The sequence below is a fragment of the Nyctereutes procyonoides genome, unplaced genomic scaffold (assembly GCF_905146905.1).
Source record: "Nyctereutes procyonoides isolate TBG_1078 unplaced genomic scaffold, NYPRO_anot_genome, whole genome shotgun sequence".
Classification (NCBI taxonomy): Eukaryota; Metazoa; Chordata; class Mammalia; order Carnivora; family Canidae; genus Nyctereutes; species Nyctereutes procyonoides.
In genome coordinates, this window is record NW_026575052.1 from 49,112,340 (window position 1) to 49,124,474 (window position 12,135).

The window sequence follows — 12,135 nt, forward strand, 5'->3', positions numbered from 1 at the left end:
GAGACAGGCAGAGGGAGAAGCAGGCTCCATGTGGGGAGCCTGACGTGGGACTTGATCCCAGGTATCCAGGATCAGGCCCTGGGCTGAAGGCGGTGCTAAACCACTGAGCCACCCAGGCTACCCTAGAAGACTTTTAATTATGAATTTAGTTGTTAAAATGGTTTCAGTAGTGTTCAAATTATTTCCGAATGTGCACTTGAGCTTTGGTAGATTGTGATTTTTGAGGAGTGGGTCTCTTTCTGGTAAGTTGTACAGTGTATAAGTACAGAGTGGTGTATAGTATCCCTTACTATCCTGTCACTGGTTCCAGGACCTGCAGTGACAATCCGTTTTATTCCTCATATTGGTAGTATATAGATCTTCTCTCTTTTTGACTTTGTTGTTTGCCTTTTTTATTGATTTTTTTTAAATATTTTTTAAAATTTTAGTAACATACAGTGCAATATCACTGTCAGGAGTTGAATTCAGTGATTCATCACTTAACGTATGACATCCATTGCTCTTCACAAGTGCCCTCTTTATTATTTATTTATTTTAAAGATTTTATTAATTAGAGATAGGGATGCTTGGGTGGCTCAGTGGTTGAGGATCTGCATTTGGCTTAGGTCGTGAACTCAGGGTCCTGTGATCAAGTCCCGCATCAGGCTCCCCGCAGGAATCCTGCTTCTCCCTCTGCCTCTGCCTCTTTATGTCTCTCATGAATAAATAAAAAAAATATTTAAAAAAATTTTTTGAGAGAGAAAGAGAGCACAATCCACAGGGTGGGGGGGGCAGGGGCAGAGGAAGAGGGAGAAGTAGACTTCTTGCTGAGCAGGGAGCCTGATTCCGGGCTTGATCCCAGGACCCCGAACTGAAGGTAAATGCTTAAACAGCTGAGCCACTCAAGTCCCCCACAGTGCAGTGCCCTCTTTTTTTTTTTTTAAGATTTATTTATTCATGAGAGACAGAGACAGAGAATGAGAGAGAGAGGCAGAGACACAGGCAGAGGGAGAAGCAGGCTCCATGAAGGGAGCCCGACATGGGACTCGATCCTGGGACTCCAGGATCACACCCTGTGCTGAAGGCAGCGCTAAACCACTGACCCACCCGGGCTGCCTTACAGGTGCCCTCTTTACTACCCATCACCTGTTTAGCCCATCTCCCACCCACCTCCCTCCACCCCTGAGTTTGTTCTCTATCATTAAGAGTCTCTAATGTTCTCTCATGGTTTGTTCCCCTCTCACCTTTTTTTTACCCCCTCCCATATGTTCATCTGTTTTGTTTCTTAAATTCCACATACGTGAAATCATGGGGTATTTCTTTCTTTGACTTGTTTATTTTACTTAGCGTAATACACTCTAGCTCCATCCATATTGCAAATGGCAAGTTATCATTCTTTTTGATGGCTGAGTAATATTCGAGTGTGTGTGTATGTGTCTGTGTGTCTCAAATATACACCACATGTACTTTATTTATCAGTCCATGGACATTTGGGCTCTCTCCATAATTTGGCTGTTGGTAATAATACTGCTATAAACATCAGGAGGCATGTATCTCTTCAAATCCTTTGGGTAAATAACTAGTAGTGCAATTGCTGGATCATAGGGTAGCTCTATTTTTAATTTTTTGAGGAATCTCCATACTATTCTCCAGAGTGGCTGTACAGTTTGCATTCCCACTAACTGTAAGAGGGTTCCCCTTTTTTCCACATCCTCACCAACACCTGTTGTTTCTTAGGTTGTTAATTTTAGCCATTCTGAGAGGTGTGAAGTGTTATCTCATTGTGGTTTTGATTTGTATTTCCCTGATGATGAGTGATAATGAGCATCTTTTTATGTGCCTGTTAGCCATCAGGATGTTGTCTATGGAAAAGTATCTATTCATGTCTTTAGCCTATTTCTTTACTGGATTGTTTTTTTTGGGGTGTTCAGTTTAATTTCTTTATAGACTTTGGATACTAACCCTTTATCAGATCTGTTGTTTGCACATATCTTCTCTCCTATTCGGTAGGCTGCCTTTTAGATTTGTTGATTGTTTCCTTATATCCAAAAACTTTATATTTTGATGAGTGCCACTAGTTCATTTTTGTTTTTGTTTCCCTTTCCTCCAACAATGTGTCTGGTAAGAAGTTGATGCAACCAAAGTCAAAAGGTTGCTGTGTTCTCTACAGTTTTGACGATATCCTTTCTCACATTTAGGTCTTTCATCCATTTTGAATTTATTTTTGTGGATAGTGTAAGAAAGCTGTCCGAATTCATTCTTCTGCATATTGCTGTCCAGTTTTCCCAGCACCATTTGTTGAAGAGACTATCTTTTTTCCATTGGATATTCTCTCCTGCTTTGTCGAAGATGAATTGACCATAGAGTTTTGGATCCATTTCTGGGTTTTCTATTCTCTTCCATTGATCTACATGTCTCTTTGTCTCATGTGTCTCTTTTTGTCTCCATGACTACAGCTTTGCAATATAGCTTGAAATCCAGAATGTGTGATACCTCTAGTTTTCTTTTCCTTTTTCAGGATTGCTTTGGCTATTTGGAGTCTTTTGTTATTCCATACAGCTTTTAGAATTATTTGTTCTACCTCTGTGAAAAGTGCTGGTGGTATTTTGATGGGGATTGCATTAAATGTGTAGATTGCCTTAGGTAATATAGGCGTTTTCACAATGTTTGTTCTTCTAATCTATGATCATGGAATATTTTTCCATTTCTTTGTGTCCTCTTCAGTTTCTTTCACAAGTGTTCTGTGGTTTTTAGAATACAGGTCTTTTATCACTTTGGTTAGGTTTATTGCTAGGTATCTGTTTTTGGAGCAGTTACAAAAGGGATTGATTCCTTGATTTCTTTTTCTGCTACTTTATTATTGGTGTATGGAAATGCAACAGAGTTCTGCACATTGATTTTATATGCTGTGACTGCTGAATTCTTGAATTCTAGCAACTTTCTGGTGGAGTCTATTTTATTGATTTTTTTTTAAAAGTACCTTTTTCAATCATTAGATTTTCTCTTTTGTGTTCATTTTTATTGATATGTGCTCTTAAATTCTTTATTTCCTTCCATTTGCTCTGGGTTTGTTTTGGTTTTTTTCTAATTCTTTGAGGTAGAAAATTGGACTACTGACTTGAGTTTTCTTTTTTTCTAATGTAAACTTGGTGTGTCAGTTTCACTGTCAGCATTGCTATAGCTGCATTCCATATATTTTGATGTATTGTACTTTCATTTTCATTCAGTTCTGTGTATCTTAAAATTTTCTCTTGAGACTTTCTGACTCACAAATTACTTAGAAGTGGTTCTTTAGTTTCCAAGTGTTTGGATATTTTCCTGTTATCTTTTGGTTATTGATTTGTAGTTGGATTCCATTATGGTTAGAGAACATACTCTGATTTCAATTCATTAAATCTATTGCGGTTTATTTTATGACCCAAGATACCATCTTTCTTGGTAAATGTCCAATGGATGCTTGAAAAAAATTTTTTTCTGCTCTTGATGGGTGAAATGTTTCATATACCTCAGTTAAACCTGTTGATGGAGTGTCACAGTCACTTGTTCTGTATCCTTGCTGATTTTCTGCCTAGTAGTTCTACCCCTTACTGACAGTAGGGAGGGTATTGATTTCTTGGAGTATTGTTGTGGTTTGCTATGTCAGTTTCTCATTTCACCTGTATCCATTTTTGTTTCTTATATTGAAGGGGGCCCTATTGTTTGGTGCATACACATTTAGAATTGTTATGTCTTCCTAGTGGATTGATCCTTTAATCATTATGTAATGTTCCTTTTTGTTTTTTTTTTTCCTTTCTCTTTGTATCTAGTTATTTTATTTGCCCTAACTTCTACTTACCTGTAATTTATAGATGATGTTTTGTTTTTAATGTTTGCATGGTGTATCTTTTTTCAGCCTCTTAATTTCAACCTACTTCTATCTTTGTATTTGAAGTAAATTTATAGAGAGCATATTGTTGGGTCTTTTATTAATCTACTTGCCCATTGTTTTATGTCCATCTGAGCCTGTCAGTATCACTGTCATCAAGGAATACCAGGAGGTACTAATTTGGTCCCCCACTACCTGTAGCACAGGAAAATATGCAGGGAGACCCCACACATAGTTTCCTGACCAGACCCAGTGCTGTAGCTGAATGAACCCTTGTGGTTCTTAATGACCGTAAGATGCACTTCAGCAGTGGTTATCAGGGAACTTTGAAAAAATATTTATTGCTACAGGTCCTGGAGGATGCAGAACACACTTGGACTGTACAATGAAGTATCTGGTAGAGAGACAGAGAGAGAGACAGAGACCGAGAAAGGTAGCCCCCAGAGTTCTGCATATATTGGGGTCAAGGGTAGGGTACCAAGGGTTTTGCTGGTTTACTCTGTTGGTAAATTCAAAACATAAAAGCAAGAATTAAATTGCAGGAAGGAAAAAGTGGGGTCATTCAAACAATTATTTAGGTTACCTGGAGCTTTCTAAAAGGGAGACTTCATGGGTGGGTGGCCTGGCTCTCAAACTAGTTGTATAGATGGCAATATGGAAATAGATGTCTTTGAAGTGGATGCCTCAGCAAGCAAAAAGTTAAAGCTAATTGTCAGGCACCTAACCTACAGCCAATCTCTGTTGTTGTATTTATATCATTTATATTAAAGGTGATGATGGGCAGCCTGTGTGGCTCGCGTGGTTTAGCACCCCCTTCAGCCCAGGGCCTGATCCTGGAGACCCGGGATCAAGTCCCACGTCAGGCTCCCTGCATGGAGCCTGCTTCTCCCTCTGCCTGTGTTTCCGCAACCCCCCTCCCCCCTTTTCTGTCTCTCATGAATAAATAAAATATATATATTTTTTTTTTATTAAAAGTAACTACTGAATGTTAGGACTTAAGTCTGCCATTGTGTTTTCAGTTTGCTTCCTCTATTTCTTTTTTCTTAATTTCCTATGGTTTCTTTGAATATTTTTAAAGATTCCATTTTGATTAATGTATAATACCTGATTGTATCACTTTGTATGGTTTGCTTGGGTTTTGCTCTAGGTATAACATTATGCATACATAATTTATCCTGGTGTGATGATACTGATATTTTTACCAGTTCAAGTGAAGCATAGAAACTTTATTTTCATTTAGGTCCCTTTACTCTCCCCACTTTTTAAAACAATTGTATTTCTTCTACATAGGGTTAGTTCATTTTGGTAGAGCTGATAAGGCTGTATTGTGATGTCTGTCTTGATTGGAGAGGAGTTCCCAAAACTGGGGCAATGATTGATTGGGTTGAGGCTGGTGGCGCAGGCAGTGAAGGAATTCACTGGAGGCAGAACAGAGGTGAGAGAAGTTTATTGAATGTACTGCTAGGGAGCAACAGTCAGGATAACAGAGGAGAGGCTATCTGCCATGAGGTAATGGGTGCGGGCTGTTTTTCAAGAGGGAAGGTGAGGAAGTATGGCCGACATAGGGAATTCTCACTTTTTTGGTAGCTATGTCTGGTTGTGGGTAGCCCATGGGTTAGTGGATATTTTAAGGTGGGTCACCTGATGGGCCTGTCTGTATTCAGTCAGGGAGTCGCTGTGGGCTCTTTCTACCTTCCATCGTTCCAGCCTGTGGTCTAAAAGCAGCCTCTCTACAGATGATTGTCTTTTCTCTGTAGCCCTCCTGAGTTACAGGTTCTTGTAGTTCAGTTCTTCATTAGTCTAGTGGTGGTTGTGAATTACTGCATGGAATTACATCTTCCACAAAAGGACCTTTTCATACCTTTCTTTCTTGTATATGTACCTTATATTTATTTTTATCTTATTGCCAAGCACAAAAGCTGAGTCTGTTTTTTTCTGTTTTTTAATCATCAGTAATGATTATGTGTCTTTCTGTTTTGCCAGTATAAAATGAGAGCTTTAGTTTTCTTCTTCCCTTTTTCTTCTTTCTTTTTTTTTTTTTAATATTTTATTTATTTATTCATGAGAGACAGAGAGAGAGAGGCAGAGACACACAGGCAGAGGGAGAAACAGACTCCATGCAGGGAGCCCGACCCGGGACTCAGTCCTGGGTCTCCAGGATCAGGCCCGGGGCTGAAGGTGGTGCTAAACCACTGAGCCATCTGGGCTGCCCTCTTCTTCCCTTTTTTTAAGTTTTTTTTTTTTTTTTTAAATTTTTATTTACTTATGATAGGCACACAGTGAGAGAGAGAGAGGCAGAGACACAGGCAGAGGGAGAAGCAGGCTCCATGCACCGGGAGCCTGACGCGGGACTCGATCCCGGGTCTCCAGGATCGCGCCCTGGGCCAAAGGCAGGCGCCAAACTGCTGCACCACCCAGGGATCCCCCCTTTTTTTTTAAGTTTTTGTGTTACAGTCTGGATGTTTTAACTCTCCATTTTAATCTGACCGCCCATAATTTCCATTTTGTTATATGATATGATCTGTCTTTAGTACCTCTCTGACTTTTCCTCACCTCCCCCTCACTCCCTGCAGCCATAATGATCTTTTTGCTTTTCTTTGAGCTCACCAGGCCTGCTCCTTTCTTGGGCCTTTGTATTCTTTGTGCCCTCTGCCCGAAATGAAATGAGTCCCCTTCTCCCTGAAGATACTCCCTTGGCTTGTGCTGTCTCTTCCTAAAAGGCCGTTTTTGTTTTTGTTTTTTTTCTAAAAGATCTTTTTTCAGAAGTCATATTCTAAGACTTTCCCTCATCCCTCTAAAGGTATAATCCATCCCCTATTAAAGCCCCGTTTCTTCTCTACTTGATTTTTTCACAGAACTATGACTAGCTAATACAGTAATTTAAGTATTAACTGATTGTCTCTTTCTCTTGATTAGAATATGAGTTCCATGAAGACAAGAATCTATATCTGTTTTGTTCACAGTTATTTTTTTAAAAAATATTTTATTTATTTGCTTGAGAGAGCACAAGTGAGGGGAGGAGCAGAGATGGAGGGAGAGGAACAAGCAGACTCTGCCTTGAGCTTGGATCCCAAACCCCCACCCCAGGATCCTGTGATTGTGACCTGAGCCAAAACCAAGAGTCAGACACTCAACTGACCAAGCCACCCAGGCACTCCTCTGTTTTGTTCACTGTTTTATTTACATTGCCCAGAATAACCTGGCACAAATACATAGATTCTCGATAATAGGTGCTTAGTGTTTAGATAAGTACCTAATCTTCATGTATTTAAAATTTTCCTTCTTTAGATTGGGACTGTCAGGCCAAAGGATGAGTGTTTTTAGTAGTTCTTGGTACTTTTTGCCATGTAAATATTTTTGTTTGCTTTATTTCTTATTTGTACCAGGTAATACTTTTTGTATGATTTAAAATTCAAACAGTATGAAGTTTGTGTTGAAAAGTATTCCTTCCGCTTCCATATTTAAGCACCTCATTCCTCCTCTCCTTAGAAGCAACTAACTTTGTCCATTTTTGGACACTCCTTGGGGAGATATACCAGTTGAGCTTCCTAAAAAGAGTTGATATCAGGTTATATTATAGGACAGAATATTGTACAATTCTATCTGTCCAGAACATTCCTATTTCCCTATCTACCTCCCAACCCCCTTCAATAGCCAGTGTCAACCATTTTTTAGAGAATGTTCCTGTCATGCTAGTTGCTAAAAGAGTGAGATAATAAAATATTACTCTGTCTATGCTCTTGAAGTTCAAAATCTAGGTAGGATGGTAAAGTATACACACTTAAAAAGTAACAGAGGGTTGGGCCTCCTGGCTTGCTCAGTCAGTGGAGTGTGCAACTCTTGATCTCAGGGTTGTGAGTTCAAGCCCCATGTTGCATGTAGAGGTTACTTAAAAATAAAATCTTTTTTTTTTTTTTTTTTTTTTTTTTTTTTAAAGTAACAAGGGCACCTGAGTGACTCCATTGTTTTTGTTTTTGACTCAGTTTGTTAGGCATCTGACTCTTGGTTTCTGCTCAGGTCATGATCTCATAGGTCATGAGATTGAGTCCCACATCAGGCTCAGGGGAGTCTGTCAAGCAGATTTCCCTCTGCCCCTTACCCCACTTGCACGCACACAGGGCACACTCTCTTGCTCTCTAAAACCTTTAAAACAAAGAAAAATTTCATAGAGAACTCCTGTTCATGATGGAGCTTGAAAGATAAATAGAATTTTTAATAGACACAAGAGGATAACATGGTGGAAGTCTCTAGTAACAGTTTGGCAAACTACATCCCTCAGGCTATTTCACTTGTATATTGTTTTTGCTCTCATGCTGTAGTGACAGAGTTGAGCAGTTGAAACAGATCATACGGTCTGCAAAACCTAAAATATTTACTATCTGGTCCCTCAGAAGGCTCTGTGAGCAAATAATAGGATGTAGGTGGGAAAATGTTATTGATAACAGGTAAAGAAAGGAGAATAAGATGTTGACTATAGTTGGGGGGGTATCAGTAATAGAAGAGTGGAGGGCTAAAGAAAAGGAATACAATTAGGGAAACCATTGTTAAGAGGAAGTGAGGAGTCATTCCAGGCTAGTACAGTAGTTCAGTAAGGCTCAAATGTGGCTTGTCCATAATCATGCTTTTCTTTTTTTTTTTTAATCATGCTTTTCTAATCTTTCCTTTACTAGCCAAGAAGGATCAGGAAGGTGGAGAAGAAAAAAAATCTGTGCAAAAGAAAAAAGTAAAAGAGTTAAAGGTGTTGGATTCAAAGACGGCCCAGAATCTCTGTGAGTGACTCTGTGATTTCTAACTATTTGAAATGTTGAAGGGGTTCTTCTAAAAGCTTAATTTTGGTAGATCCAGGGTCCCTTGATTTGTTGAGTTCCTGATGTATGCCAGGCATTGTATAGGGAATTTCCAGTATCTTGTTTAATTCCTCAGTAGCACTGCAAGATTATTCCTTACCTTAAAACTAGATACTAACAGCATTTAAGACTTTTAGGAATTTTAGGTAGGGAAAGACTGGTTTGGGATTTGAACCTCAGATTTTTTTCTAATTTCAAAGCCCTTACTGTTTCCATTGCATCCACAGAATATTGTAGCCACTGTGCATTTCTTTCTTTCTAACTTTCTTTTAAGTACTTCCTTCAAATATAGGCACTAGTTTGCCTTCACTTAAATCTAAAACAACTTTGTGGTTTAGAATAAATAATGTAAATCTTGTATTTCTCAAACTAGGATCAGAATCTCTTCTGCAAAATTGGTATAGGTAGTACTTACTTGATCAGGATGAATGTTGATTTTGTTTGTTTGTCTGTTGATCTCCTTTATATTGAGTAATAGAGATTTAAATATTTGCTCAACAAATATTTGAGGTTCTGCCATGTTGCAGTCTCTGTTAGGCACGTATGAGACAGGTTTTCCAGAGATGAGAGGGTATATATTCCATAAAACCCATTCACAATCTTGAAATGTGGCTGTTGTACCCATTTTTCAAAATGAGATTTAAGTTTAGATTTTGTGACTTGGCCAAGGTATACATACCCATAAGTAAAATCAGGGATAGAATGATAACAGTAAGCCTTTACATTATTCTTTGTTCTATAGTCCTAGATCATTGACAACAAATACTACTAAATATTGTCTGTGGGTAAGTCCTTTTATGGAGACCAAAGTAAAGTGAGATAGTTCTCAAGATTATCTCTGGGAATAGAAAACATGAGTAACTCCTATTTTAGAAAATGATACAAGACTGGGTAGTACATGGTTCTTTCCAGCTGGGTGATAACAACATAGAAAACACAACTCACAAAGAGAATTGAAATTTGTTTAGAGAGGAGGTATGGCCTAGGAGATGTGATTTAGTGATTCAGAAATTATTATTAAGTGCCTCTTATGTGCTAGGGACACTAAGCTGAATAAGTCATAGTCCCTGTTTTCAGGAAGCATGCATCTCATGGAGACAGAAAAGTAAATAACATAACCACGCAGACTAAGTGCTGTGATGGAGGTGTGCTAGGGTGCCAATGAAAGCACCAAGAAAGGGGCATCTGAATCAAGTAGGGGGAATATTGGAGGGAGAATGGCATTCGAAAAGAGGTACTGCTTAAACTGAGTTGAAAGAACGATGAGTCATGAGTGAAGTGAAGGGTGAGGGCTGTTTTCATGCAGAGGGGTCAGCACGTATGAAGGCATAGATGCACGAAGTGACACTGTGCTGATGGAAAACTGCAAGTTGTTGAGTACAGCTGAATAAAGGCTGTATGTATGTGGGGGAGTGGTGACAAAAGCAGCTTTCAAGAAACCCATAGAAGCTAAATTATAGAGAATTCTGACAGGCTTAGGTTAGGAAGTATCTGTTATCCTGAAAGCTTTGGAATTTATTAAAAGGATTTTAATCTCAAAAATGAGTAATACGCCCTGTGTAACTTAGGGGAAGGCTACTTGAGCAGTGACTTTGAGGTTGGATTGCTAGGGTCCAGGAAGACTCCAGGCAGATAGATGAGTTATGTTCTTGCTTTAAACTAGGTGAGAGGTAATGAGGGCCTGAAACTAAAATGGTGAGAATGACTAGGAATGCAGAAGATACTAAGGAGATAGAAATGGAACTTAATGACTGGCTGAGGGGGTGAGGGAGATGTTTTCCTTGGTTTACATCACTCTATAGAGAGTGGTACCATTTACTAAAACAGGAAAATTCAGCCAGGAGCAAAACGCCTTTTGGGGGAAGAATGGTGAGTACTAGACATGAACGAGAGGCAGCAGGGTGGTGGGTAGGAATGATTACTTATAGGATAGAATTTAAGGTACCTATGGGACTCTTCCAGAAGGATGAGTGTATTAGGCATTTGGGTGTAGGAATCAGGAGGAAGGTTTGGCTAGAGGTGGGAATTTAGGAGGTAGCACAGGAGTCATAGCTGAAGCCATGAGTTTGCTTTGAAGGCCACTAATATTTAAGGGGCAATAGAAGGAGGGCAGGCGGGTAGAGAACTCAAAGACTGGAAAAGAGCAACAAGAAGAATGGTATGGCATAGTCCTAAGAAGTGGAGGGTAGTCAGTAGTGTCAAAGACGAAAGTGGTAAAATCAGGACAGGACAGGAATCCCTTGGATCTGGTGTGAAGAAAGTGAGTAGCCTCAGCAAGAAAAATTTCAGTATAGCATGACTAAGAACAGAGGCTCTGGAATCCTTTAGTATTTAAATCCTGTTTCCAACCCTTACTGGCAGGGTGCCCTTGGATTTGAGTAGCTTAACTTTAAGTATTAGTTTCCTTTTCTGTCAAATGGGGCAAATAATACAGACATACAGGATATTATGAATAGGGTTAAATGAGATCATGTATGTAGATATGTTTAAGGTACCTTGTGTGACATTTAATAAATAATTTTGGTCTTTTCATTAACTCTGGGGACAAGAAAATAGATGAGAGCTGTGGATGTGAAGAGAATAGACTTTTGTATTTTTATTTTTTATTTATTTATTTTTTTAAAGATTTTATTTATTTATTCATGAGAGACAGAGAGAGAGGCAGAGACACAGGCAGAGGGAGAAGCAGGCTCCATGCAGGGAGCCCGATGTGGGACTTGATCCCGGGTCTCCAGGATCAGGCCCTGAGCTGAAGGTGGTGCTAAACTGCTGAGCTACCCGGGCTGCCCAGACTTTTGTATTTTTAGAACGTTGTAGAGTGGTGGAAAGAAGTTGGTAATTAGAGAGGATTATCAGGTCAGGGTCTTTGGTTTTTTGTTTTTAAGATAGTAGAAACTTGATTATGTGTATATGCTGAAGGCCCTGGTCCTCAGGGCCACCTGTTCTATTGAAATAGAAGAAAAAGATGAGTACATGGGTATAGTTGCTGATAAGCTTACATAAATGTTGGCACAAGTTTTCTTCTGGATAATCCCAAATAGTCCTTACCCAAGCCTTTTCTGGCTTGGCTCTGGCTGAGAGCCCCCAGTGCATAAAAGAATGCTTAGCAAGTAATTTCACCAGTGGCTTCAAGTTTGTTTTTTTCTTCAGTGAAGAGGAACAAGATTTTTTTTTTTTAATTGGAAGTGGTGGGACATGAGGATACTTTGGAGGAGCTTCCAGGAAGGCCTAGCACAGAACAGGGATGCACAGAAGGACTGCTAGGCACCACTGAGCCCTCCACTATCATTGGTGCCACTCCACACTGATGAACCGTGATCTACAGAGTCTTTGTCAGCAGGGTTCATCAACTCAGGTGCAAGGAGAGAGGTGACATGGCTGGACTGACCAGGAACTGGAAGGAGAAGGAAACAAGAATGGGAATAGTAGTAATAGAAATGTCAG

The 12,135-nt window shown here is 39.4% G+C and overlaps 1 protein-coding gene across 3 annotated transcripts in view; it reads left to right on the top strand.

Annotated features, from left to right (window-relative positions):
• DIAPH1 (diaphanous related formin 1) overlaps window positions 1-12,135 on the top strand; it is a 95,362-nt gene that overhangs the window by 69,315 nt on the left and 13,912 nt on the right. For all 3 annotated transcript variants that reach the window (XM_055331801.1, XM_055331802.1, XM_055331803.1), the window contains one exon: window positions 8,515-8,613. In XM_055331801.1, coding sequence (XP_055187776.1) covers window positions 8,515-8,613 — 99 coding nt within the window. The remainder of the gene's footprint in view (window positions 1-8,514; window positions 8,614-12,135) is intronic.